This window comes from Macrotis lagotis, chromosome 1 (genome assembly GCF_037893015.1).
Source record: "Macrotis lagotis isolate mMagLag1 chromosome 1, bilby.v1.9.chrom.fasta, whole genome shotgun sequence".
Classification (NCBI taxonomy): domain Eukaryota; kingdom Metazoa; phylum Chordata; class Mammalia; order Peramelemorphia; family Peramelidae; genus Macrotis; species Macrotis lagotis.
In genome coordinates, this window is record NC_133658.1 from 132830773 (window position 1) to 132857772 (window position 27000).

General features: G+C 39.5%; 2 protein-coding genes and 1 non-coding gene across 4 annotated transcripts; 2 read left to right on the forward strand and 1 right to left on the reverse strand.

Annotated features, from left to right (window-relative positions):
• The first annotated feature begins 1397 nt into the window (after nucleotides 1-1397).
• Nucleotides 1398-14513, forward strand: MAK16 (MAK16 homolog). 2 transcript variants are annotated; one of them, XM_074208566.1, is made up of 10 exons: nucleotides 1398-1487; nucleotides 4359-4408; nucleotides 4510-4619; nucleotides 4717-4781; nucleotides 5037-5188; nucleotides 7392-7446; nucleotides 10511-10585; nucleotides 11477-11614; nucleotides 12473-12538; nucleotides 12757-14513. In XM_074208566.1, the coding sequence occupies exons 1-10, from the start codon at nucleotides 1473-1475 to the stop codon at nucleotides 12943-12945; spliced, it is 915 nt and encodes a 304-aa protein (XP_074064667.1). In that variant the 5' UTR covers nucleotides 1398-1472; the 3' UTR covers nucleotides 12946-14513. The 2 variants fall into 2 exon arrangements, with proteins under 2 accessions (XP_074064667.1, XP_074064671.1); XM_074208570.1 differs by having other exon boundaries at nucleotides 11477-11608.
• On the reverse strand, nucleotides 10317-23830 carry TTI2 (TELO2 interacting protein 2). Its single transcript, XM_074208554.1, has 7 exons — nucleotides 23286-23830; nucleotides 19736-19922; nucleotides 18117-18209; nucleotides 17395-17582; nucleotides 17150-17293; nucleotides 15397-15559; nucleotides 10317-13790 (listed from the first exon to the last, which is right to left on the reverse strand). The coding sequence occupies exons 1-7, from the start codon at nucleotides 23813-23815 to the stop codon at nucleotides 13686-13688; spliced, it is 1410 nt and encodes a 469-aa protein (XP_074064655.1). The 5' UTR covers nucleotides 23816-23830; the 3' UTR covers nucleotides 10317-13685.
• A 431-nt stretch (nucleotides 23831-24261) lies between these two features.
• LOC141510783 (small nucleolar RNA U13) lies at nucleotides 24262-24364 on the forward strand. The gene has a single exon (XR_012475183.1). It is a non-coding gene; the product is annotated as a small nucleolar RNA U13 (small nucleolar RNA).
• The last annotated feature ends 2636 nt before the right edge of the window (nucleotides 24365-27000 follow it).

The following is a 27000-nucleotide window of genomic DNA, read 5'->3' on the forward strand; positions in this document are numbered from 1 at the left end:
CTGCTGATCTTTAATGTGGAAGTCCAGAATTTGTCTGGGATTTACATATTATAGGACCAAAAGGTCAGTTTAGATGGCTTCTCTTCATTCAGCACATATTACTAGGATGTGGAGAAGAAAGCCAATATCTGTCAGCAAAAGACAGAATAGAAGGAATTTGAAGGGAAAGAAAGTTAGGATGAAGAGGAGTTGGTGATTGAACAACGGTTTCAGAAAAAGGAGAGAGGAAAGGTGAGGATCAGAGTGTAGAGGAAAGGGATTTTTTACTTTGATGGCTGGAGACAAAAATCACAGAGATTTGAAGAGCTGTAGGGGGAAATTTGTTAGCTATAGGGCAAAATACCTATGAGTCAAATGGATATTTGCTTGATGGTAATGGCAATCCGAGAAGGTGGTATAGAGAAAAAAAATCAGAAATTATGGCAACTAGAGAAGTCAAATCAAGTAAGCTTTGAATAGAGGGAGCCCAATGAAAAACTTTGCTATTAAAAGACCGGTCTAGAGATGCAAATCAATTGCTGAGGATGAAAGTCTTTAGCTGAGGTAACCATTAAACAGAAAAGATAAAGTCCCAGCCTTCTTAGAGTTAACATTCAATAAAGGGCTGGTGGAGTGAGGTTAGACATATACTTTAGTAAATATAATATAAAATGAAAGAGGACCATGATCAAAGTTGGGAAGACCTTAGTTTCTGTGCTACCTTTGACATACTTTTTTCTATGGGGAAGTTGATTGATTTTGCCTATTTTTGACTTCTCTTTCTTTTTTTCATTTTGTTATAATGAGTGGCTGGCTCTTTGAGATGGGAGGAGGTGGAATAGAATGGGGAATTTTATGTGAGATAAAAAGAAATTATCAATAAAAAATGTTTAAAAACTAGATTGAAGTAAAAAAACAGAACATCTCTGTCTCCCTTCTGCATTCTTTTAAGACTAGTGAGCATCATCACCGTTTCTTCCTTTTTACTCCATTTACAGCAGACTGGCGTTCACAACCCCTTACTTTCTCTGGGACCTTGTTCCCAAACCTGCCTCCTTATATATTTCTTCAGTCTCTGTCTCTCTCTGTCTCTGCCTGTTTCTCAGTTTCTTTTTTTTTGTTCCTGTCTTTCTACCCTTGTCTCAGCGCAGATTCCTTCCAATCTCCCTAAAGAAGCATTTCCTTGCTCCTCCTGGTCCCCTCTTTCTCCTCTTCTTTGTCAATCCCATCATGCGCCGTTTCCGAGGTCGTAGAGCGAGACCCCTCGCAGCTGCGCACAGCTGACTGACGGCGGGGGAGGGGAGGGCGGAGGGATGAGCCTGCGCACTGTGGGAGTCCTCGGCAGAGGGCGCTCCCCGGGGGTCGGCCGACCTAGCGTAACTCTCGCGAGATCCGAGACTTCCTGCGAAGGGACCGGAAGGAGCTCTTTCGGTGCATGGCCACCTCCTGATTTACCTGCATCCGCACGCTGAGGAGCTGCCCCGCTTGGCACCATGCAGTCAGACGACGTAAGTCTCCCCGGCCTTCACTCAGGCGACGTAGGAGGAGATGCGACCCCGTTCCCTTTCCCGTGCCGGGCAGAGGGTGACCCCGGCGGCTGTCCCCAAACCAAGCCACTGGGTGAAGCCGCCCCGAGGCCCGCTCTGCCCTTAGGAGGAGGCCCGGAGTCCACGCGCGCGGACCGTGGCTTGCAATGTGTTCCAGCCCCGACCCCGACCCCGACCCCTGACCCGTGACCTCCGACCTGCTACCCGTCGGTCAGGGTAGAAGCTCTTACTAGGGTATAGTAAAGCTGTTCGCTCTCTCAGAGAAAGAAGTAGGGGGAAAACAGGAAAACAGAAGGACCCAGATGCATCTGTGACATCATTCTGGCGCTTCTCCCCCAGGCTGGAGGCCTGCCCCGGCTGTCCTGTCAAGTGTTACCTTAGTTCCTTCCCCTCCCCCTTTCCCAACTCGTGAAACAAGGTGAGGAAACCCCCCCGAAGTCGTAGCCTGGATCGATGTACACACTTTGACACTTGGAATCGATTTTTTTCTTTTTAAAAAAATACATTTATTTTCTCAACTACGCGCAAAGATAGTTTTCAACATTCATTGTATTGTAAGGTTTTGAGTTGTGCCTCCTTCCTCTCCCCATTCTTTCCCTCTTAATCTAGGTTATACATCTATAACTTGTGTTAAACTTATTTTAGAACTTATTTTTTGTTGGAATGAGCCCTCAAGTGATGAACTTAAATGATGTTGGTATCTTTTTGTGTTTTATTTTGATTCCTGTATTCAGGAGATAACGGGTAGATATCCTTGGCTTTCGTTACCATCATTCTAGGCTTGGAGGCTCCTAATTGGACATATTTTATATCCTTAACACTAGCAGGGAACTCTATGTATTTCAAATCGAGGTCCAGAGAGACTAATTGACTTGATCAAGGGTGCTTAGAATATGAGGTAGCTGGGAGTCAGACTCAGGTCCTTGTATTGTCCACCTAGTAAAGACCTTGAGACTGACAAGTTTATTTTCGCTTTTATATCCTAAGCTCCAAGCCAGACTACATAAAAGATGCTTCACAAATGTTTGGTGACTCAGTTTATTCTTAACATTACTCTTTACTTGATTTGATTATCTCATTTCTTCCTCACAACAATGCTGCAAGGTAGGTGCTGTTATTGTCCCCATTTTACAGATGAGGAAACTAAAGCAGAGAGGTTAAATGACTTAACTGGTGTTAGAGACTAGTTTGGAACTCAGGTTGAACTCTGGTGCCACCTAGATCCCATGTAAACTCTTCCCCAAGGCCACTGCATACTTAATACTGCTGCTTTATGCATGAATTTAGCCAGGCTGCTTTTTTTTGCTTAAGAATGTTCAATTCTTCCCTTTTGCCTAACATGGTTTTATTTGCCAGATAACTAGGTGGCACAATGGACTTGAAATCTGGCTTTAGATGCTTACTAGCAGTGGCACCTTGAGCAATCATTTAATCTTTTTCTTCTTCAATTTTCTGTCTGTAAAATTTGAATAACAATAATAGTACCTTTCTCCCTTTAGACTGCTTAAGGGAGAGCTGCTTAAAGTTTCACATTTAGCAAGTGACACAGCTAAGTATTGATCTGACTCCAAAACCAGCATTCCTTGCATCCTCTGATGCTTCACAATCCCAGCCCTTAGGCAGCATGTATTTTTATGTACCTACAAGATATAGACAGAAAGGATATAGACTGAAAGGGGAAGGTATTAGCAGCTAGAAGGAGTGGGTCTCCTGGGAAAGGTCTCCTACATGGGCTTTGATCTGAGTCTTGAAGGAAGTTAGGAAAACTACAAGGCAGAGATGTGGGCATAATATTCTAGGAATAAGGGATATCTTGTGTAGTTGTAGAATAGGCAGATGAAATTTAAGGCATTGTCATTAGGTCATTGTAGCCTTATTATTGAGTATGGCTATATATATATATATATATATATATATATATATATATATATATATATGGAGCGGTGGGGAATAAGGCATAAGAACATTGGAAAGGTAGAGAGGTATAAAACTCTGTAATTGCCTGATAGAATTGTACTAGATAATCTTCCTTCTTCATCTGATATGTGATTCTAAATCCTACCTATCTTTTAAAGACTCATTTGAAATGCCACCTGTTCCATGTAGGTTCCCTAATTCTGCCCCCCCATTAGTAAATATCCTTCCTCTTTTCTCATTCCCTCCCTTAGGACCTTGAATATCATTTGATTTGGACTCTACATATTTGAAGCACTGTCTTGTGAACAGAGTGCCTTCACAGAGTGCCTGTGAAAACTCCAGTTCATACTCTGTGGTCCTGGGCATTTGTGTTCTATGCTTTGGGGGCAGTGCTCCAGCATTTACTCTTTTGACTGATGTATGCTGGGTTTTTATAAGGGAGTATTCTCATCTAAGCTATGTTTGCAAAAATCACAAGATTTTCCCCATATTTACATATACCCTTATGAAAAATAAATCTCTCAGATCATGGTTGACTTGTGATGATGATTTTGGGGATTGGGAAATCAGATTGATACTTTTTCTGTCTTCAAAAGTTAGACCATTTACCAAACTTTTTCCTTTTATCTTAGTACCATAGCAGTTAGAGCTGCAAGGATCCATAGAACTTGACCCTCTCATTTTACAGATTGACATCTAGATGGGGAAAATAACTTGCCTGAGGTCACTTAGGTAGTTTACTGAGACATCCATATTCAGCTCCTCTGACTCTTAGGGTTATTTCTACCCACTACTTCATATTGTCTCTCATCATTTCTAAATGTTTCTTCAAACCTGTTTTCTTCTGTAAGGTAGGGTTTGTGTGTTTATGTCAGTCAGAACTACTAAAGGCTATTTTTCCTTTTGTCTTTGTAGGTTATCTGGGATGTGCTTGGAAATAAGCAGTTCTGTTCTTATAAATTAAAGTGAGAATCTAATTTTCTAATTTTGGTGTTGGGGAGTGGGAGGCTTCCTAGTAGAATACTAGCAGTTCATATTACTGTCGCTTTTTGCTTCTTCCCCTTAGAACCAAGACCCAAAACTTTTGTCGAAATGAATACAACCTGACGGGATTATGTAACCGTTCTTCCTGCCCATTAGCAAATAGTCAGTATGCTACCATCAAAGAAGAAAAAGGTAAAAAACTCAGTTTTTTATTCTTTATAGGATTTATGAATCTCTTCTGGGTATCATTGTTCATAATAATAATGGCAGATACTCTTCTATTTCTCAGGTCAGTGCTATTTGTATATGAAGGTGATAGAACGAGCAGCTTTCCCTAGGCGCTTATGGGAGCGGGTAAGATTTAGAGATGAAAAAAGAAGAGAAGTCATTTGCTTGTCCTGCCCCATTGTTGTTTTAGTCATATATCCATTATGAAATACAACAGCCGAAACCTTATTGTTATCTATTTGAAAGATCTTTTGAGAACTTTTCTCATAGAAAGTATAATTGGCAATTTAAAAAATAAGACCTTTCCATTTTCTATGCCTACCTTAAGTTGGTTTTTTTGTTTGTTTGGTTTTTTTTTTTTTTTTTTTTTTGGTTTGACAGGTCCGACTCAGTAAAAATTATGAGAAAGCTCTGGAGCAAATAGATGAAAATCTTATTTATTGGCCTCGATTCATTCGGCACAAATGTAAACAGCGGTTCACCAAGATCACCCAGTACCTGATTCGAATCCGTAAACTTACTTTAAAGCGACAGTAAGTGCTATAATTTCCCTCCCCTCCCCCCTTTATTCTTTTTGATTCTTGATTCACTGTACTTTCACTACACTGTAGTCCTTTGAAGACTTTGGGTTTGACACTAAGTAGTCTTTTTGGACAAGTTAAGGAAAAGAGAACAAAGGAAAGACAAAGAATATTTTGTAAAGTTGAAAAGAGTAGCTTAAAGTGGAAAAGTGGTTAGAGTGCTGGGCCAGAAGTCAGGAAGACTCAAGGCTACCAAATTCTTGTGAAAAATTATGGATCTATTACTGCACCCCTCCCCCATCCCCCAAAAAGAAAAGAAAAGTGATCCAGAGAATATTAGTAACTATTTATATGCCTTTCTCAACTCTGTTGTTGTTCAGTCATATCTGTTTTTTCATAATCCTATTTGGGGTTTTCTTGGCAAAAATATTGGAGTGGTTTACCATTTCTTTCTCCAGATAAGGAAACAGGCAAACAGGATTAAGTGACTTACCCAGGGTCACACATGTAGGAAATGTATGGCCAGATTTTAGCTCAAGATGTCCCTGGCCACACTCCATTTCTGGTATTCATAAACTTTTCTTTCTTCCTTTTTCAAAGCTAGAAAAATGATTCATTATGACTTTTTTCTTGGATTTCCCCATCACCATATCTGGTGCATTTTTCAATATTTTCTTTCCCCTGTTAAAACCCTCAGAATACAACAGTCAATTTCTCAGATCTTCTATTTTCCTAATTTAACTCCTTCAAAGCTCTTTGAAGACATTCTAGTTCTTAAAAATCTCTTGTTTCATCTCACTTCTCCCCCCTTCCCCCCACCTTCCAATTGCTTGTTTTACCATTTTTATGTCTTGACTCTTGGATTTGCGTTTCAAAGTTCCTCCACAGCTCTAGTCTTTTCATCTGAAATGCTTCAAAGTCCTTTATTTTATTAAAGGTTCATTTCCTCCCCTTGTAGAATTATACTCAATTTTGTAGGCTAAATTATTCTTAGCTATAAGCTTTTTGAAAATTGTTCCTAGGCTCTTGTTTATAGTCAGAACTGCCAGGTTTTGTGTGATCCCAACTTTCCATTTCTCTTCTTAGAGTTTTTATGTTATCCTGGACACAAGATTTTAGTAGATTCTACAGGTCTTTGGCTTCTAGTTTCCTACTCTTAAACTATGTTTTCCAATGTATTTTTCTTTTCCCTGTCCTATATTCAACTTTGCATTAAAGTCACTAACATTAAAATATATGCTGACACTCAAATCTATGATTTTGTTCTATTGCAACCTATCTATGACTTAGTAGATCCATTGTAGGGAGTTACCTGAGACACATAAAATATAAATGGTTTAGCCAGGTTCACATATCAAGTATATGTTAGAGTTGGCATTTGTACCCAAAGTTTTCTGAGACTTCAAGCTCAGCCCTCTACCATGCTGCCTTATGAATTAAAACTTTTGATGATTTAATTTGAAGGGTGTGGCACCTCTGTGGCAAGGCTTCAAAATTTTTTTCGTATCATGGACCCCTTCTCAGAATAATGTTTTTAAATGTCTACAATAGAATACATAGGCTTACAAAGAAAATCAACAGTATTGCAAAACAATTATAAGACTTTAAGAAGCAAGTTCATGGACCCAGGTTAAGAACATGTTCTATGGCATATTGGAGAAAAAGCTGCAGTTATCTAATGATTATCATAATGCATATTATATATATTCCATGTACTATAAGAGGATTGGCATGTCCAGTAAAAAGATATTTCATTGTCTCTGGGTATACAGTATCGTGAAACCAACTCCCAACTCCTTTATTTTTCTTTTCAAAGAGCACCTTTGATCTATCATTTTGTTTAATTACAATTTTCTTTTGTCTTTAGATTTCATATATAGAAATAAAGGTTAGGTTGATTGAGATGATTCAGACTCTCTGGGATTGTCCACTTATCACTACTCCCAGCACCAGGGTTGACTTTATAGAACCCTTGCTCAAAACTGCAAGCCCTTAAGGCACGATGGAACCTGCCAGAGTTTGTGCTTGATGATAATAGTCTTAAAATCCCCAAACCACCTCCAGGCCACATTGAGTCACCTGAATGAGATTCTGTGGAAATTGTAGACTTGTCTGTTGGGCCAGATCCTAGAAAGTCATCTCTTGTCTCCTTCATTTTGTAAGAGAGTAGAAAAATTTATTATTCCCTAATTAATTTGGATTTCTCTCTTAATAGGAGGAAACTTGTTCCCTTGAGCAAAAAGGTGGAAAGGCGTGAAAAAAGACGAGAGGTAAGATTATCTTGGAGCAAAGGGAAGGGACTTCTGAGAATGGTTTGATTAGATTTGCCTCTGAGCTGCCCAAAGTTCAGATTTCAGTTGGAAAAAGAAGTATTGCTTTATCCCACATTGTTGATGTAATACCAAGTTTATTATCCCATGATTTTTATCTCAAATGAAGTGTTGGAATTTTTTGGGTTATATGGAGTAAACCAGAAAAAAAAGCACATTAATAGTTTGTTCTGGGATTGTTTGTTCTTTTGGAGATTACTTAGCATTTTTATAAGAAACAGTTAAAGGTTATCATTGTGATACATTCCTGACTACTTGCTCTCTCCCAGGTTCTAGTTTCATATGTCCAGCTTAGTGTCCTACCAGCTTGTTAAGCTCATCATGTCTGAAACTGATCTCACTCTTCTTGTTTCATTCCCCAGACTATTTCTTCTTAACTTCCTTATTTCTGTTAATCCAGAGATAGAGTCAGTAGACCTGAAGTTGGGAGGTTCAAGTCCCAAATTCCCTCAACCCTGTCCCATTCTTACTAGCTTTGCGATCCTGGACAAGTCCTTCACCTCTGCCTGCTGATCAGTTCTATTTGTAAAATGGAAGCAATAACAGCACCTGCCCCCCCCCCCCCCCCCGGGTTCTTATGGGACTCAAATAGGGTAATATTCTTAAGTGTCGTTTCAAACTTTAAAACAGAATTTAGAGGTTGGCTATTATTATCAGTGTCATCAACTTTTTGTCTTTCTAAATTTCATGCATCTCAGTAATTCATCAGTAATAAAATCAAATTTTATCACATTTTTCTGACCTTTCTACTACCATTCTAATTCTGGCTCTTCTGTTAGGGATTGTTAAGAACTTTGCCAAGCCTGTTATTTGACTTCCAGTATCTAACCAGTTCATTCTAGGTATTTTGAGGCTCATAAGTAAGTCAATTGTTTTGTAGATTTTTTAAAGTGTAACAGAAACATCTCCTTATTAATAATATAGTTGCTTTACAGGGTGGTGTAGCTTTAATTTTCTGGCCTCATTGCCTAGGTATATGTCTTCTGTGTTAACTATGCCAAACTGGTCACCTCAGTGTTCCTTAAATAGCCCTTCTCATTATTCTCCTTCAAATATAATTTGTTATAGTTAAACTGAATGATTTCTCACCATTTCTTAAACAATCCTCTTTGCTTCTTTTCATGCTTTTTTTCCCCATTGACTTTCTTGCCCCAATCCCCCTTCTTTTATCTATCCAAATCCTAATCTATTTTCTTTCTTTGAATTCTAAAGTAAGCAGTTAGCATGTTGTACTTCTTCCTTGTGTAGGGTTCCTTTTTTTAAAATTTTTGTTTCTTCTGTATTAGAATGGTACTTAAGGGCAAGTATCCTGTCTTATTGCTATTGGTATCCTTATTAGTGCTTTAAATATACTTAGCACACCATAAAATTTGAGCTGAACATAAGCTTGATATCTTCTTTCAGGATGGCCAGTGATTGGTAAAGATGGGCTGACCAGAGGGTGAAAGTAGGGTAATTTAGGGAGAAGAAATTCAGCACTGGTATTTGGCCTGTGAATTTGGTCTTTTTATCCTTTCTGCTATGCTTTAAATCATGTCTCCAGTGATGTCTTTATTTTACACAAGTAAAGTTTGTTTTTGACAAACTACAACTCTCTACATATTCATGTGTTAAAAATATGTTTTCTAATTAGTCTTTTAGAAAATGAAATTAGAAGGACCTTGCTTTAGGGTGATGAATTTGTGAAAACAGATCATTATGTAAAGGCTTCTAATTCATCGTATTCTTTAGCACCATTACATTTTTTAGAACACTAATGTTAATGGTGACTGTTCCTAGTCTTTGCAAAGTTGAGGGCCCTGAATTCCTCCGACCTAGAGATTCCTTGCTTAAACATGTGCAGAGCTCTTTGCATGTGAAATGGTTTTGTCCACATTTATCTTTTTTCACATTTTTTTAATTTTAAAATTAATTTTAAATTTATGTACAAAATAAGAAACGGGAAAAAAATTGCCATGTTCACAGCAGAACGTGAGAGTATTCAATATAAATCAATAAATTTCCATTTCAAGAAAAGTTTTATAATAAATATTAGACATTAATACATTCAAAGCTGTCTTAAATTTCTTTGCTTCTTTGTAGTTTTCATTCTCTCCTGTGCACTTTTTTACTTTATTCCTCTTTGCCCCTGCAAGAAGGTTATAAATTAGTATGGATAGTTATGTGTATATGTGTATGGGTATGTGCATGTGTATATGTATGTGTACATATACAGATATCTATAAACATATACACATGTATATGAGTATATATTTATATACTCATACACATACGTAAAATCGGACCCTGCTTATTTTCCCTTGTCACCTGTTTCTCTAAGGGTGGGTAACATCTTTCCATGTTTTCCTAAATCAACCAGTTCCTCATTTCACAGACCCAGAGCAATATTCCATTCTAATCACATTCTGAGAGATTGTTGATGAAAATCTTTCCCCAGTTTTCTACATTCCTTTTATTCTTGGTTGCATAGGTTTTATTTATACAAGAAAATCTTAATTTAAAATAATCATTATCGATTTTATACTTCAATAGTGCTCTCATAATGTGATTTAAGGTATGATAGTTCCAAATCTGCTTCCTTTATACCTTTTTTCCCTGGTTTCTTTGAAGTTCCTGACCTTTTGTTCTTCTAAATGAACTTTGCTGTTGTGTTTTTCTAACTCAGATTTCTTTTAGTAATTTAACATATATAGTTAGGTAAGATTGTCATTTTAAAAAGTATATTTGCTTATTTATCAAATAAGCAATTTGTATAATATTTAAATTAATATTTTCTTATTGAGATCTAACTTTATTTGTATAAAAATATACATTTGTCTTAAAAATTATAATAAAAATATTTGTTAGGTGTTAACTTTGTAAAAAAGATTGAAATAATTTTGAAGGAGAATTTAGGAAAACAGGTTCCATGTATATGTTCTCACTGAAACTTTTTAGCTCTGTAGATTTAAGGATGCTAATTTTTTCTTTATATTGATGCAGTACTTTATTTTTCCCCTTTTAGGAAAAAGCATTAATAGCTGCTCAGCTGGATAATGCGATAGAAAAGGAATTATTGGAGAGACTAAAACAAGATACGGTAAGATATTGGATAGCAGAATGCATAGTTGGAATTTTTTTTTAGACTATTTTCCTAGCTAGGGAAAATTGGGACTCTTAATTTTTTTTGGTGAGGCATTCACAGGCAGAGAAGAAGATAGAAGAGAATCCACTGGCTTTTTCCTTATTTTCTGTAGAAGGAATTTTATGGGTTTAATATAAAAATTTGGATTCAGGGTTGACTTAAATTGAAATCTTATTTTCTTGATAACTAGTTATATAACTGTTGACAGATTCCTTGAATTATTTGAACCTTAGTTTCCTCATTTGTAAATTGTAGATGACAATGTTTTAAATTCCTCACAGCATTATTGTGAGAAAAGTAAAAACCTTTTTAAGCCATAAAACACTATAAATGGGCATTATTTTTTATTTGGTTTGATATTCATTATTGCTAATTTTATTTCTGAAAACTATTCTGTCACCCATATTTGTCATGGCTTCCATTCTATCCTGTTCCCCCCCCCAGGAAAAATCTTTTTTTTTTTTTTTTTTGTTTTTGCAAGGCCATGGGGTTAAGTGGCTTGCCCAAGACCACACAGCTAGGTAATTATTAAATGTCTGAGGCTGGATTTGAACTCGGGTACTCCTGACTCCAGGGCTGGTGCTCTATCCACTGTGCCATCTAGCCGCCCCTCCCCTGAAAATATTTTAAACCAGATTGTGCATTTCCCCATACATCATACTCAACTTCATAGAAATAATTAACCACAAGCCACCTCAATAGTTGCTCCTTAATTATCATGTACCTTGTACTTCTAGACTACTAGGAGAGGAAGAAATGGTTAGGTAATGCGTTGGTTGGAAAGAGGGATTGCAAGTACTATTGTTTGTTGTGATTAAAGCCAGATCTATGTGTTGTGTTTCTCAGTATGGTGACATCTACAACTTCCCCATTCATGCCTTTGACAAAGCTTTGGAACATCAGGAGGTTGAAAGTGACAACTCAGATACTGAAGAGAAAGATGATGATGAGGAAGAAGAAGAAGAAGAAGACGATGATGTAAATGTTATTGTCATTTTTCATACATTTACATGATTCCTCTAGAATTAATTTTTTTATTTAAGGCAATGGGGCTAATGACTTACCCAAGGTCACACAGCTTGCGTTTGATGCTGGAGTTGAACTCAAGTCCTCCTGACTCCAGGGCTGGTGCTTTTCCCACTGTGCCACCTAGCTTCCCCTAGAACTAATTTCTTATAAACAACCAGAATAACTTCTTTAATTCTTTTGCTAGAAATATTGATTTGATTTTGATTGCTTTTCTGCCACCACTGCTAATTACAGGCAGTGTCTTGCCTGTAACTAAACAGTTGCTGATGGATGCTTACATGATTTTTTTTCAGTTTATTACTGAAAGTGTTATCAAGGAACCAAATGAATTTCCTAAACTATACCTAAATTTGTGGAAGATATAGTTACCTAGCACAGGCTTCAAGATACTTTTAACCCTTATTCCTACTAGTCAAGTCACTTTAGGACAGCCAATTGAGCAAGTAGGTGTTTCTGACTACCTGGCAGGTTTCTTAGAAAATGTTTGTTATGAACAATATTTGATTTAAGTTGACTACATAGTAATTTGGGAGCCTTTTCCTACTTTATTTCTAATTCTAAAAATCTTTGTTAGGGAAATGGGAAAACATTAGTAAAACAGATAGGTTTAAACTGTTTTTACCTTTTGCTCTTCCCTCTGATCCTTTAAAACAATACCAAAAATACTAGTCAGTAATAGAAGCTAGTCAGATCCTGCTGAACTGTGGGAGGATTTTTGAATAAATCATTTTGAAATGTTTTAAAGATGTTGGCCATCTAAAACCCTGATCCTTCTGATCACGTTTTGAATTTAATGAGGATGATTTCTTTCAGGACTTGAACAAAAGGGAATTTGTGGAAGATGATGAGGTAGAAGAGAGTGACATCAGTGATTTTGAGGTAAGTTGTATTAAGTACAAAAGAGCATGTCATGGTAGTTTGGAGAGATGTTACTTTCAGAGTTAACAGGAACATTAAAAATAGACAATTTCTAAATTTTTAGAGCATAAGCCAAGAAAGTGTGGCTCTCACTGGAGGTAGTGGACGGGGACAGAAGGGACGTTGTAATCATCAGTCCATGTGTTGCAGTGATAACCTTTATTTTTACTTCTTACTAGGATATGGATAGATTAGAAGCTACCAGTGAAGAAGATCAGGAGAAATCATCCAGTGAAGAAGAAAAAGCTGCTACTGCCAAACACAAAGGCAAAGCCCCATTGAAAGGCCCTGTGAAGAGGAAACGAGCCTATGTGGAAATAGAGTATGAGCAGGAAACAGAAAGATCAGCCAGACCCCAGACTGCCTGATTGTCTTCAGTTGTAATAAGACAGAAATGAGGATTCTCATTTTTTTCAATCTTTTTAAGATACTCCAATTTGTGTTTAAAGGCTTTGTTTTTAAACACATTCATCCAGATACTCATATTTTTCTTCTTTTTGAAGGGATGAAGACCATAAATTTCATCAGAATTTTTATGAGAGAAAGTAATAGTTGGGCTGGAGAAGGCTCACAGGTTGAGATGAAGCTTGTGGATAGAAACATTCCTGCAACCTTAGAATGGCATATTATCATTTTCCACTTGACTTCACTCTTGTTAAGTTGTGCGATTCATTTGGTGTTCTCTTAACAAAGATACTGGAGTGGTTTGCCATTTCCTTTTCCAGCTCATTTTACAGATGAGTCAACTATGGCAAACGGGGTTAAGAGACTTGCTCAGGGTCACACACCTAGTAAATGCCTAAAGTCCTATTTGAACTCAAGTCTTCCTAACTCCAATTTGGCATTCTGTCCATTGTGCCACCCAGCTGCCCTTGATGTCACTCTTTTTGCTTAAGTGAGACACTATTTTTACTCTTCTTTGTCCCTACTCCTATGGAGTTAAGGGGAAAAAAGAAACAGGCCACCCTAATTCCAGTACATGTTATACTGAGTGGAAAATCTTTTAGGAATCCTTTCCTCTAGGTTAATGGAGAATAAGGAAAAGTAACATTTTATCTTAAAAATAAATATATTTTTCTTATTTTTTTAAAAAATACAATGGGTCCAACTACATTCCAGCTTTAGTTGTTCTTCCTGAAAGTTGCTGTACTTTTCTGATACAATCCAGTACCTTGTCATCTTCACAACTTTGGACAACTTTGGCTAGCAGACTCTGAAACAGAAAAAAAGAAGTCATGATTCAATGCTTTGGTCTACCCTGGTTTATTGATTCTCTTCTATAACATCTCATCCAGAGTAGGTCACAACAACTAAATGACATTCTACTCCAGGTTTTCTTGGAGCAGTCATAATAGGTTCTGATTTGCTGTGGAAGCAATACCTTGGGAATTTATTGGTGGCTTGGGAACAGAAGAAGCAGTTGTGTAAATCACTTTGAAATTAGGCAGCTAATATATAAAGATCTTAAATACATAAACGATGACAAACACTACCAGCAGCTCTCTGAGATTTGTGTAGGTTTATTAAAGTTTAAAACAAAAAAGTACACATAGATATTGAGTGAAACTGTTGAGAAGCTGCCCTGGAACCAACCAATGGACTTGTATTCCAATGGGAGCAGATCAGTAGGATGTATAGTATTACACTAATTTCAATCCTCAACTCTCTTGGCATAATGAAATTAAAACCTACTTATATTTATTTGCCCTTGGTGGTACAGATTTCTTCCTTTAAAAGAAAAATTACTGAAAATGGTATTGTTACTGTTCAAAATATTGCTACCATTCTGACCCAGGAAAAATTTACTGTTGGGAAGTCTGATCCTGACTCCTAATTTCTGGTCCAAGAAAAGAAAGTAGTCTCTAAGTCCTACTTTACAGTAACTTTCACCTTCTAGCACTGGCATATTTATGAAAACTTGAAAGGGACACTTTTTTTTAAAGAATCAAGGTGGTGCCTTTATTTACACTGAACCTCAGTGAACATGAGATAGGTAAGATTCTCTCTAACCCTGGACATACTGCTGTGCTAAGAGTTATTCAAAGATCTTAGACTCAGAAAAAAAAGTCAAGCTATAGTTAGGCACCTTAGAAATTGTCCAATCTGAGCTCATTTTCTAGATAAGTTTCCAGAGCTGACCTAAGTCTATAAAATGAGAATTCAAAAAGGAATTTCCTTTCTAACATCAGAAAGTAGACATTCAGCTTCAAATGACAGGAGGAACCAACCCTTTGATTTTATAAGATGAAGGAACTGAGGTGCCAAGAGGTTAAGGGAAATGGACCTTGAGGCCACATGCAGCTTTTCTTTCAAAAAGTTTGCCAGGGGCGGCTAGGTGGTGCAGTGGGTAGAGCACTGGCTCCTGGAGTCAGGAGCACCTGAGTTCAAATCTGGCCCCAGATGCATAATAATTACCTAGCTGTGTGGCCTCGGGCCTTTCTAGTTCTAAAGTTTGACTACTAAAAAAGCAAACAAAGGTGTTTCCATTTTCTTACATTAATCACATGAATTTTGGTTCTATGTTGTTGTCATGTGCCCCTATCTTTTACCATTATTCAAAACAGATTCGAATTTAGGGCAGGGGCAGGAAGAAGAGCAACTATGATAAGAGCAGGAACAATAGGACTGCTTTTTCACATTCACTAGAGCAGTAGAAATCGAAGGGCCAAAGCCAGACTAAATAATATAATCTGTGATTTGTAGAGACACATACATGTTCCTGAATAGTCTCTTTATAGGTGATGATCAGTCTTATGCTTCACCATAGATGTGATTTTTAGAACTTGAATGAGGCAAACTGGAGGCTGGGTTTTACTTACTGTCACTTGCCCAGAAGAGCAGTGGTCCAAGAGAATGAGACAATCCGTGGCCTCCTGTAGTAGGGCTGTCTTCACAGGCTCTGGGGTAAGGGTCTGGTCCCTCACCAAATCACATACCATTTTTAGGAGGGCCTTCAGGAAGACTTCTAGTCTGCAAGGAATCCTGAGTCCCAGGATAAAAGAGCAGTTGTAGCCAGACTTGTCAGTCATAGAATACTAAGACTGAAAGACTATATAATGCTTAGGCTCTTATGTGCTAAATGCTTTACAGTGATCTCATTTGAACTTTGCAATGGCTTTGCAAGGTAGATGTTAATATTCCTATTTTATAGATAAGGAAACAGGCAAATGAATTCAGTGACCTGCTCAGGGTCATTCAGCTAGTTAGTATAGGTTAAATTTGAACTTGGGTCTTCCTAACTCCAGGCCCAGCACCTCATTCATTGGGCCACCTAATTTCATATTAACTATTTTCCATGCTTCATTTTAGGGTTTGTTTTTTTTTTGGCAAGGCAATGGGGTTAAGTGGCTTGCCCAAGGCCACACAGCTAGGTAATTAATGTGTCTGAGGCCAGATTTGAACTCGGGTACTCCTGACTCCAGGGCCAATTACACTGCGCCACCTAGCTGCCCCTCCATGCTTCATTTTAAAGAGGAAATGGTGGGCCTTAACTGAGCTAAATGATTTATCTATTCTTTTCATTGCCCTATGCATGATATGTATTGCCTAAAACCAGGCCAAAGACTTGATTGCCTGAGAGAAGTAAGGGCAGCCTCTTCTGTTAGACCTGGCAGGCCCCTGGCTATCCAGGACAGATTTAAAGCAGAAAAGTGTCTTAAAGACAATCTCTTCCAGGGGTTCTGAACTTTATTTGTTTAATGTATGTTAGACCCTTTTGGCAAACTGGTGATGCCTACTGAATATCCTGTGCACAGGCTGGTTAATCTGTCGTCTTGTTTTGTTTTGTTTTTGAGAGGCAATGACTTACCCAAGGTCACACAGCTAGGTATTTAAGTGCCTGAGGCCAGACTCCAGGGCCAGCTGTCCCTTGGCTTATCTTTCTTAAACAATTAGTGTTATTTCCTTTTCTAAACTTTTATTTTTCACAAAAACCTACAGTGATTTAGCAGACTAGATTGCTGGACTAGGATTAAGTCCTAGGTTCAAATCCTGTCTTTTTTAGTAGTGTGAGCTTTGGCGCAAAGCACTAGACCACAAAGAACCTATCTTCATTTTTTTTCTGAGAGGGAGTCTGAAGGCAAAATTACCAAGATAAACAGGCTTACAGGTCTGGTTCTAATGGAGGTTGGCTGTGTGGTCTAGTTTAGGGACTTCTGTTCAACTGGACCTAGGTTAGGAATATTAGGAATATGATATGGTGGGTAGAGAACTGAACTTGAAGTCAGGAAGACCTGGGTTCTAATCCCACTTTACAGGACTGTGTGACTTAATGCAAGTCATTTGTCCTTACCATGCTTGTTCTACAAAAAGGAAGTTGGATTCAGTGACCAGTTAGGTCTCTGGCTCTAGACTCTTACTCTGGGTATGATTGGGAGTTTCAAGAGAAAGTCCTAGAGTGAGTACCTTTCTTTTTCAAGCACTTAAAAGGATTGTGAATTCTTAAATGGCATATACTGAATTTTTAAAATCATAGATACTTCTGGGTGCAGTTCTAAAGAGATGCAAATTGGGCTTTTTCCTGGAGAAGAGAATAAAAATAGGAGGAAAAGGCCCTCTTTCTGGTTCTCATACCTTGGCCAGCAATGCTGGATGGTGAGTTTAAGAGTTTCCAATATTTTTAGCCTGGCTTCCTCCTCAGGTCCATCATAGACTTCCAGGTACCCTATAATCACTGGCTCCAGTCTTTTCAAGTGTCGAACTGTCAGGATCCCCAGCCTAAAAATGAGAACTAATGTTGTGAATAATAATAGTGGTAATTAACATTTATCATAACTAAAGCCAGTGAAAGCAGGCAGATAGGGAGCCCAGGAGCCTACCTCTCCACAAAAGCAGGCAGGTTCCTGGCATAGGTTCTTCGAAGAAGGAGGCGGTATTCTGGTTCCATGTGGGTCAGTATTAACTGCAGCACGTCATCACAGGGGCCAGTGGGTCTGGGTTCAGGGGCCTTCCACTGGAGCGGTCTCTCCAGGACAGGAAACAGGTCCAGCAGACACTCTAGCACTGCCTGAAATGTGAGAAGGAAAGATGTCCTATCCTAGAGTCTTCTTCATCTATTTTTGATTTGTGGCACTCCTGGGATATTACAGGAGGGCTCAAGGAATGGTGTCCTTGAGGGCCTGTGCTATGGGACTCAGAAAAGTTCCACATTAAGACCTAGTTGGATAAAACCTCTTGAAGGGATTCAAGATGGTTCTGATTTGTAAAAAAAAAACTCTATAGTAGAGCAACTATTCTAATAAATCCAGACCTAATCTCTTCCCTACCCTTTCATTTTTCATTCCTTTAATGATGATTCCTTTTGAGAAGAATTTGAATATGACTCCTTGCATTTATATATTTTCACTAGTTAATTGGCATTTTCATTGGATTTTCAGAATCAAAATGGGAATAACTTTTTGTTATTTATAACCTGAAATTCATATAAACAGATTCCAAAATGTAAAACATTTGTCAGTTATTTCTACTTCTCACTCACACTATTATTTGTCCACACTTGAAAAACCCAAATCTGTTTTGTGCCTAAAAGCAGTTCAGTTACCTGGATAAGGTCCGGCTCTGGTGTGTACAGATGATTGAAAAGGGCATGGTAGAGGACTTGGGCTCGGTTAAATTGGCGCAAGTCAGCAGCTGGCTGCAAAGAGAGTCAGAACCAAATTAGGGGGTCTGAGAAGGGGCCAGACAGCCTTTCAAGCACCTGTTCCATACCCCAGCAACAATGTCAATTGTCAATCAAGGCCTGATTATTCAATCTAAAATTATACTTTTGATTCTATTTTGTAGACCCATAAAGTGAAGGGACCTTAGAGATCATCTACTTCTCACTCTAATTATACAGAAAAGACAAATCCAAGGTCCAAAGAAATGCCTTGCCTAAAGTCACAAAGTTGGTTTGAACCCAGGTCTGCTGACTTCCAGGCTGTTTGGCCACACCACACTGCCCCCATCCTTTCAGGTTAATGTACCACTTGGGATATAAATAAATATAAATATATATATATAAATATAAAAATAAATATAAATTCATTTGTTTAAATTTCATTTCATAGCAAAAACATATAGGGAGCTATAAGGGGCCTAAATGGTTATCCAGTTCACACTACTCATTTTATAGCTGGGGAAACTGAGGCACAAAGAGGTTAACTGACTTACCCAAGGTCACACAGCCAGTGCCTATGGCAGGTTTCAAACCCAGGTCTTCCTGAGTCCATTGGCCCATCTGCTGAGGTCTGCTGCTTTCAATATGAAGCTTTGGTAGGGTAAGTCACTAAACTTCTGTGTAACTTATTTTCTTCAACTACAAAATAAGAAGAATGAGCCAGATAATCTCTAGGGTCTCTTTTGGTTCTAAAATTACTCAGGAGAAATAACAGAAAAGAGATCATCATGACTACTGGAAATACTATTGTCATATAAGAAACAATGAGAAATCTTATATGAATTGATGTAAAAGCAAGTGGGTAGAACCAGGAGATCATGTGAACAGTAATGGTAAAATTATATGATGATCAACTGTGGAAGACTTAGCTACCCTAAGCTAATGATCCATAACAATTCTAAAGGACCTATCAAAAAAAAAAATGCTATTTACTTCCAGGGAGAGAACAGAGGAACTCTGGGCATATTTTTTTTTTCACTTTTTCATGTTTCTTGGTTTTGTGTATATGTGTTTTCTTTTGCAACATGGCTAATTTGGAAATATATTTTGCATGACTTCACCTGCATAACTGCATATTTCCTATTGCTTACATTCTCAAGGGATGAGGAAGAGATGGGATGGCAGAAATCAAAATTTTAAAAAATTAATGATAAAAACTTTTTAAAATATATTAATTGGTAAAATTTAACAAAATAAAAAGATTTTTTTTAAGATATCACTATGTCTAGAAAAGACGGATTAGCCCATGTAGTGAGAATGAAACAAGAGATACACACTGATTCCCTCAAGATGCATGTTAAAAAGAAAGGAATACTTTCATTGTATTGAGGATTTTTCAGGACAACTTGCATTAGCAATGCCCAAGATGATATTTTCATTCCGCACTAGTGACAGTAGGGCTATTCTGATAACACAAAATCCATTAAAGTATCCCCATGACCAAGCCTAGGAAGAATGGAAAATTGTCTAGGGATCATGTACGACCCCTGATAATTGCTTACCACATTGAGCACAATGTGATGGAGGCAGTGGACACCCAGGATTTTGTTTTCAGTCTGGTAGTCATCTGAGATGAGCAGGGAGGGAGGAAGGATCCTTTCCAGATGCTGACTCAGCCAGGGTCTAGTGATCTGATGCAGAGTCCATGAAAATATGTGCTTGGTGGCAGGGTTATTCTTCCAGGATTCCCTAAAAGGAAGAAGCAAAAATCCATTTGGGGGTAAGGATCATGAAAGGGTTCCAGGTAAAACATTATTTCTGTTGTTGAATAAAAGGGGAATCCAGGTAGAGCATGCATCTTCCTCCTACTTCTAACAGGCCTTTCTTAAATGAGTACCTGGTTGTGAATGAAACAGCATCATTCTACTTCCTATGGCAAGTTATCCATGGCATTGGGTGTGGAGACTAACTGGTCCATTACTGGTACAGTGTCCTGGATGCTGCACATGTTTGTACATATAGTATATATGGAGCTAGGGAAATCTCAACTCAATTTCCCCTAGTAGTGAATAGAATAGAATAATTAACTCTTATTTTTACATTTTTTCTTCCCCAAACTAACAGCTAGTTTTGTTATAAACATTAGGATCACAGATCAAAGGCTAGAAGAGAGTTTAGAGGTTACCTAGTTCAACCCATTTTACAGATGAGAAAACTGAGATTAAAATGACTTGTTTAAAATTCATAGGGCTAGTGTACATAACACAACCAAATTTGTACTGAAGTCAAGTAACATTTTTTCCAACCTTCTTTCTATTTTATCACCCTGCCTCAGTTTAGGAAAAATAAAGAGTAGTAAGAAGTCTTTTTATGATTTCACTTTGAATATCTGAATTTACTTCACTTTCACTCTAGTTCTTTTTCCCCTCTTAAATACACACACACACACACACACAAACACACATTTCTTTGAACATATTGTAGAATAAATCTATTTTTTTGGACATGAATTAGAAATAACTTTAATCAATAACTCTAAAATGTAAATTTTTCAAACTTTGAAAAATGGTTTTGAAAAAAATATATATATATTTAAGAGAAACAATGCTTTATTTTCAAAGGACTACAAAACAGATTTGTACCATAAAGACAGTTTGTTCTAGTGTGCATAAAACATTAAATGAACATAAACTAGGGGCATCTGGGGTGGTCAGAACTTGGTGACTCTGCCTCATTCTCAAAAGTCAAGAGACCTATAAGTACAGAAAACAGTACATAAGATCATCCTCCCTTTTTTATTTTAGTTTAAATGTGACTATAATATTCAAATTTTTTGTAATAAAAAATGTAAAAAAATGAAAAATTGTAATAAAAAACTAATGTCTTATTATTTAGCATAAATTACAATTTTTCACAGTAATATGGGTGTTGATGGTGTGAGGAAATTATTGCAATGATAATGTGTATATTGTGTCAGAACAAAATTAAAAATACTTTTTGATCAAATGTCCATTCTATGAAGATGAATAAATAGCAACACAATTAAATAACAATGCAAAAATGAAAATATGAGCTCTACCCTAAAGGGATGTATGATTTTGAGCCACAAGGGATACAAATTGCACATTTGATGAGTTCAGAGTAGGAAAATAAACCTGACCAGACTTCTAGACAGTGCTTTATACCTCCTAGAAGGAAGAAATTTATTACCTTCCAAAACAATTCATTCTAATTAGGGGAAAAAAAATCTTGATTATTACAAAACCTTCCTTGCCCCATGAGGCAGTGAAAGCCTAATGGTTAGAGAGCAGTACCTGGACGCAGGGAGACCAAGTCTAGTCTTGAACACATATTGGCTGTGACCCTGGGAAAGTCATTTCAATTCCCAAGCCAACTGCCAAGGACTAAAACGTTGCAGAAAAGGTGTCCTCATTCCAGAGATAGAGCTTCCTCATTCTTGAGCCACCTGCATCATGAAATCTCTTTGAAGCTTCTACCCACTACTTCCAATTCTATTCTGTAGTCCCAGTAAGTCCAAAGCTAACCTTTCCTTCATGTGGCAGCCTGGAAAAATAATCAGGAACCCTGGCCTCTTGCCTTATTCCTACCCTGAAAATAGCTGGGAAAATTGATTAAAACGAACAGATAATATTACATACTTCCCCACTTTTAAGGAAGAGATGGGAAACTATGGATGCTTAAAGTTGTATATGCTGATAGGGTAGTTTTTAAAAACTTTTTTTTTTTTAGTGAGAGATTTTAGTGGGCAAAGAGGGAGAAGGATAATTCTTTCACAAGTTACTGTTAGAGGAATCAGCGAGGTATCCTGAAAAGAGCACTGATTTGGTTTGACTGGCAAACCAAGGCTTGAATCCTGGCTCTCTTCTACACACTAGCTTTATGGCATGCTCCATAAAAGATCATGCTTTTCACCCAACTACCTCTGTAAGGTTGTTGTAAAGATAGCACTTCATGAACTTTAACAAAAATAACTTGTATTTATGACTCTCTAAAGATTTTGAAAGCACTTTACAAATATCTCATTTTATTGTCCTTAATGCATATTTAAAGAGGAGCTAATGTTTGTACACTTATCATGTAAGAGTCTTTGCTTTTGATATTGTTCAGTCATGTGACTCCACTGCCCACCCTCACAATAGCATTCCAGGCCCTTCTGTCCTTTACTCTCCCAGAAAAATCCTTCCAAGCTCACTATCTATCCATCTTTCCTTTCTGCCTTTAATCTTTTCCAACATCAGGGACTTTCCAATGAATTCCTCAAATGAGCCAAAACACTTAAGCTTCAGCTTCAATGTTTGAAGTGAGTCTAGTGATTTAGCACATCTACCTGCAGCCAAATCCGATTTGCTTGTCTATCCTGACATCACCTCCCTGATGCTGGGGTCTTCTTCCTTGATAAGGAAAGACAAGCATCGTCATGACCTGCCAATAAATAGTCTGAATTCATTTTTTTAATGAGGGCCTGCTTTCGTTTCCTTGCTGTCTAAGGGACTCTTAAAAGTCTTCTCCAGGACCACAATTTGAAAGCATCAATTCCGGGGTGCTCAGCTTCCCCTATCATCCAAGTCTCCCAGCCATCACCAGACAAGACCACGCTCTGCTTTTCAGCATGCTATCCAGTTTCCCCATAGCTTTCCTTCCAAGGATCAAGTCTTTTTTTTTGTTTGTTTTGCTTGGTCTTTTTAGGTTTCTGCCAGGCAAAGGAGTTAAGTGGCTTGCCCAAGGCCACGCAGCTGGGTCATTATTAAGCGTCTGATTTGAAGTCGGGTCCTCCTGGCTCCAGGGCCGGTGCTCTCACCCAGCCGCCCCGCAAGGCTCAGGTAGCGTACTTGCCCGGCTACAGCGGCCACGGACCGCGCGGTCCGAGCCCAGGAATAGAAACCCGGACCCTGGCCCAGGATTCGAGCTCGTCTCCGCGGCCCCGTTTCCTTCTCCGGCTTATTTCACAGAAAAGGGCACCGCAGCGGAGGGAAGTGGCCTGTCCAGGGTCCCCGGCCGGCGGCCTCGGCTGGGGCCGGCCTGGGCCCGGCTCTCGCCCGCTCGGTCTCCCGGCCGCCCCGGGGCCCCGTCCCCCACTCGCCGCTCACTCACTTGCTCAGCTCCGGCTGCAGCAGCCCCAGCACGGCGGCGAAGCTGCCTCGGAGGAACGCCGCCTCGGACGCGCAGCCGGCCAGCCGCAGCAGCGAGGCCAGCGCCCGCCGGGCCGCCTCCCGGGCCGCGGGGCCGGTCCAGGGCCGCTCCGGGCCGTGCGTGGCCGCGAAGACGTAGATGTGCGGGGCGGCGGGGCGCAGCGCGGGCGGCAGCCCGGCCGGGCCCGCACACACGCCGGCCGCCTCCACGCCCTCCAGCAGCCGCAGGAACGCGGCCCCGACGCGGGCCGCCGCGCCGCCCGCCTCCCGCCCCGGGCCCGGGGCCGCCCGGGCGCACAGGGCTCGGGCCGCCTGGGCCAGCGCCTGGGGCAGGCCCGCGTCCTCGCGCAGGAGCGCCGGCCAATCGGCGGCCGCGAGCAGGGCCTCCAGCTCCGCCGCGGGGTCCCGGCCCGGCGCGTGCTCGCAAGCGCGCCGCAGGCGGTCCGAGAAGGCCGGCTCCGGGGCGCGCCCGCGGGGGTCCTCCCGCGCCATGCTGCGGGGCGCCCCGGGCCGCGGCGAAGAGCGGGAGCTCGGCAGGCGCCGCCCCCACCGCGGGGGCACAGGCGCTCCCGGAGCCCCGGCTGGAAGGGCTGGCGTCGTAAAGCGCGCGGTCGGCTTCTTCCAGGACGGTCGCAAAAGCTCGGCCACGCCTCCTCCCCGCGAAGGGAGGACGGAAGCCGGGAGGAAGGCGAGGGGCGTGCGCGCTAAGAGAATATATTTGCATATATAATTAAGCCCCCTATCTTCGCGGGGTCTTGCTCTCTTATCTCCTTCAGATGAAAACAAAAGATGAATAAGAGTTTCTTTGGCAGGAAATACGTCTATTACAAGCTTTAGAAATCCACAATTCTGAGTAGCTGTTGGGGAGCTATGAGTTCGCCCTCAGTGAAAAGTCCATGGAGGACTTAGAGGTCTGTTGCGGAAGCTTTCCTTTTTCGATCCTTCTGGTTCATTTATATGATGAATGGGTCTTCTCGCGCCTGCGTGAGATGTGCCGCCCCCACCTTACTTGTTACGCACAGGCACATTACCCATCTGATTTGAACCAGGAATTTTGCTTTATATGTTGTTGCATGTTTTTGTTGAATTTAAAAAGGAAGCATTGTATCTGCTATTTGCTGTTGTCCGTTGGGGGCAGCCTGGGGGTTGTTACGGATGTCCCGCTTTTGAATTACTTAGAGCTTCTTTTAAATTTTTCGTTTATATGGATAAATATACGTCAAATGTTTTGCTATTTCAAAAAAGGTAAATTTCAAATGTTAATTTCAATATAATAAGTCCGTCATGTGTAACTATACAACGCATCTTAAAGAAAAACCTTTCCTAAATGAAATTGGATGGAAAAAGTGCTATTGTTTATGCAACGTATCTTGATAATTTTTCCTAAATGAAATTTAAAGGAAGAAGTGATTTTGTTTTTATATGCTTTTGCAAATCTCTGGGATAATAGGTTGCCTTGTTTTGATTGAAAAAATCGGTCTCATGCAGATCTATGTACATTGGAAAATAGGGAAATAATGTCTTAGTAATTATTATGAAGATACTTTGGATTCCCAGATTCCTCGAAAAGATCTCAACAGTCATTGTGCATTGGATCACAGTTTGGGAATCGTCAATTAAAATACCTTCAAACATTCTTACAGATGAAGAAACAGACCCAGAGAAAGAGCTTTGACCAAATTTGCAGAATTCAGTTTTGAAAGAAATTGAGAATGAAGGACTCGGGGAAACGAGAAGAGCTAGTTTGCTCGGCCAGACCAGACAGGTATTTGGAAATACAACTTTCCCCCATGCACATTTCTGGAGTTTGGGTTCACAAAGAAGGGAAATCATGACCCTTAAGAAATTTACGGGGTGATAATTTGTAATTAACTTTTACAGAGAACATTTATACAAGTTCATGGAAAGGCCCTAGCAGCTGAAGAAGCAGGAAGGGAGGGAAGACTGGGGCTCAGATTAAGGATCCCCCTACCCAGGGATGAAAGGAGAGATCTGGATTATATATATAGCCTTCTGAAGTCCAACTAGCCACGTCTTTCCCGTGGGTCACGTTTTCTTCGCCTCCCACTCATTAGATGTGGGAGGGAATTTACAACCACGACCGACAGATGGCAGCAGAGACGCCAAGAAAGACTAAGACTGTTTCCTTGCAAAGCAGAACCAGAAGTGTGTGGGAATGGGCCAACCACAGGCATTTTCAGTCTTGGGATAGTGCTCAATAACCTCAAACCCTTTGAGCAACTCAATGAAAAATCCACGCTATATAATATTCCCCTCCTTGAACTTTGTAGGACTTAATATATCATCAATCTTATCTTTTGACTTGTTTTGTCTTTTTTTTTGTTTTTTGTTTTAGATTTTCTAAGGCAATGGGGTTAAGTGGCTTGCCCAAGGCCACACGGCTAGGTAATTATTAAATGTCTGAGGTCCGATTTGAACTCAGGTACTACTGACTTCAAAGCCAGTACTCTATCCACTGCACCACCTAGCCGCCCCATTTTATCTTCTTTTCTTAAAAATCTTGATAATGTGTATTTATTGATACCTATCAGTTGTGTATTTATTGTGTATTTATTTATTGACAGCCTACCAGTTGCAAGACACTGCCTGCCAGTATGAGATTTAAGTGTGAAAAGATCCAAGTTCAAATTTGATTTCTTCTGTGAACTTGATATGTGACTCTGGAAAGCTCTTCTCAGTTTCCTCCTGTGTAAAATGCAGGATAGAGGTTGGGGTGGAAAAGGTGTTGGAAATGATCAATAATCAATCAATAAACATTTATTAAATGCTTATTGTGCACTAGATACTTTACAAATATCTCACTTGATCCTCACAACACTCCTGTGAGATCCTCTTTTTATCCCCATTTTACAGTTGAGGAAACTGAGGCAGGCAGAGGCTAAGTGATTTGTACAAAGAGACACAATTGGTCTATGTTCTGAGGCTAGATCTGAACTCTGCTTCCTGACTCCAGACCCATTGTTCTATCTCCTGTACTACTGAGCTGGGCTGGGAGGAGAGAACACTGAATCATATAATTCAGGGTTCAAGGGCTCAAGATGAGTAGTCTTGCTCATTGCTGTGTGGGAAGAGCTGACTGGTTAGTTAATGTACAAAAATTGTAATGTCTTTCTGCCTCTCTTTTCCTTCCTGACTGTTCTCTTGGAATCATATAAAACTGCAGTGGAGAGTGGTGGGGAAGAAGGGGAAAGGACCTTCTCTACCTTCATATTATATGTGACACTTTGTCAATGAACTCACTTGGGACTTTAGCCCCGCCTTCTGTTGTACCCTTTAGTGTTAGTTCTTCACTGATCTTGGTGATGGAACATTTGCTTTTACCTTGCCATATTCAGGATTGTAGTCAACCTTGTGAGTGTAAAAGGTTTGGGAGATGCTGGGTTGATGATGACTGGAAGCAGGGTAGGCTTCTATGTCAGAGAAGATGACTGTTGGCATGTGGATTGGCCAAAGCTTGGCCTATTTTAACAACAGATATATAAAATGTCTAATTAGTTCTTAAAACAACTTCATGTTCTGATTGCATTTGCATCCTAACAATTGTAATTATTGTAGTAGTTATAAATTGAGGTAGTTACAAGTTACTGAATTCTGTTTTCATTCTTCAAGTTAATGGAACTCTTTTATGTTTAGTATTCCTTTGTGTAGAGGAATAA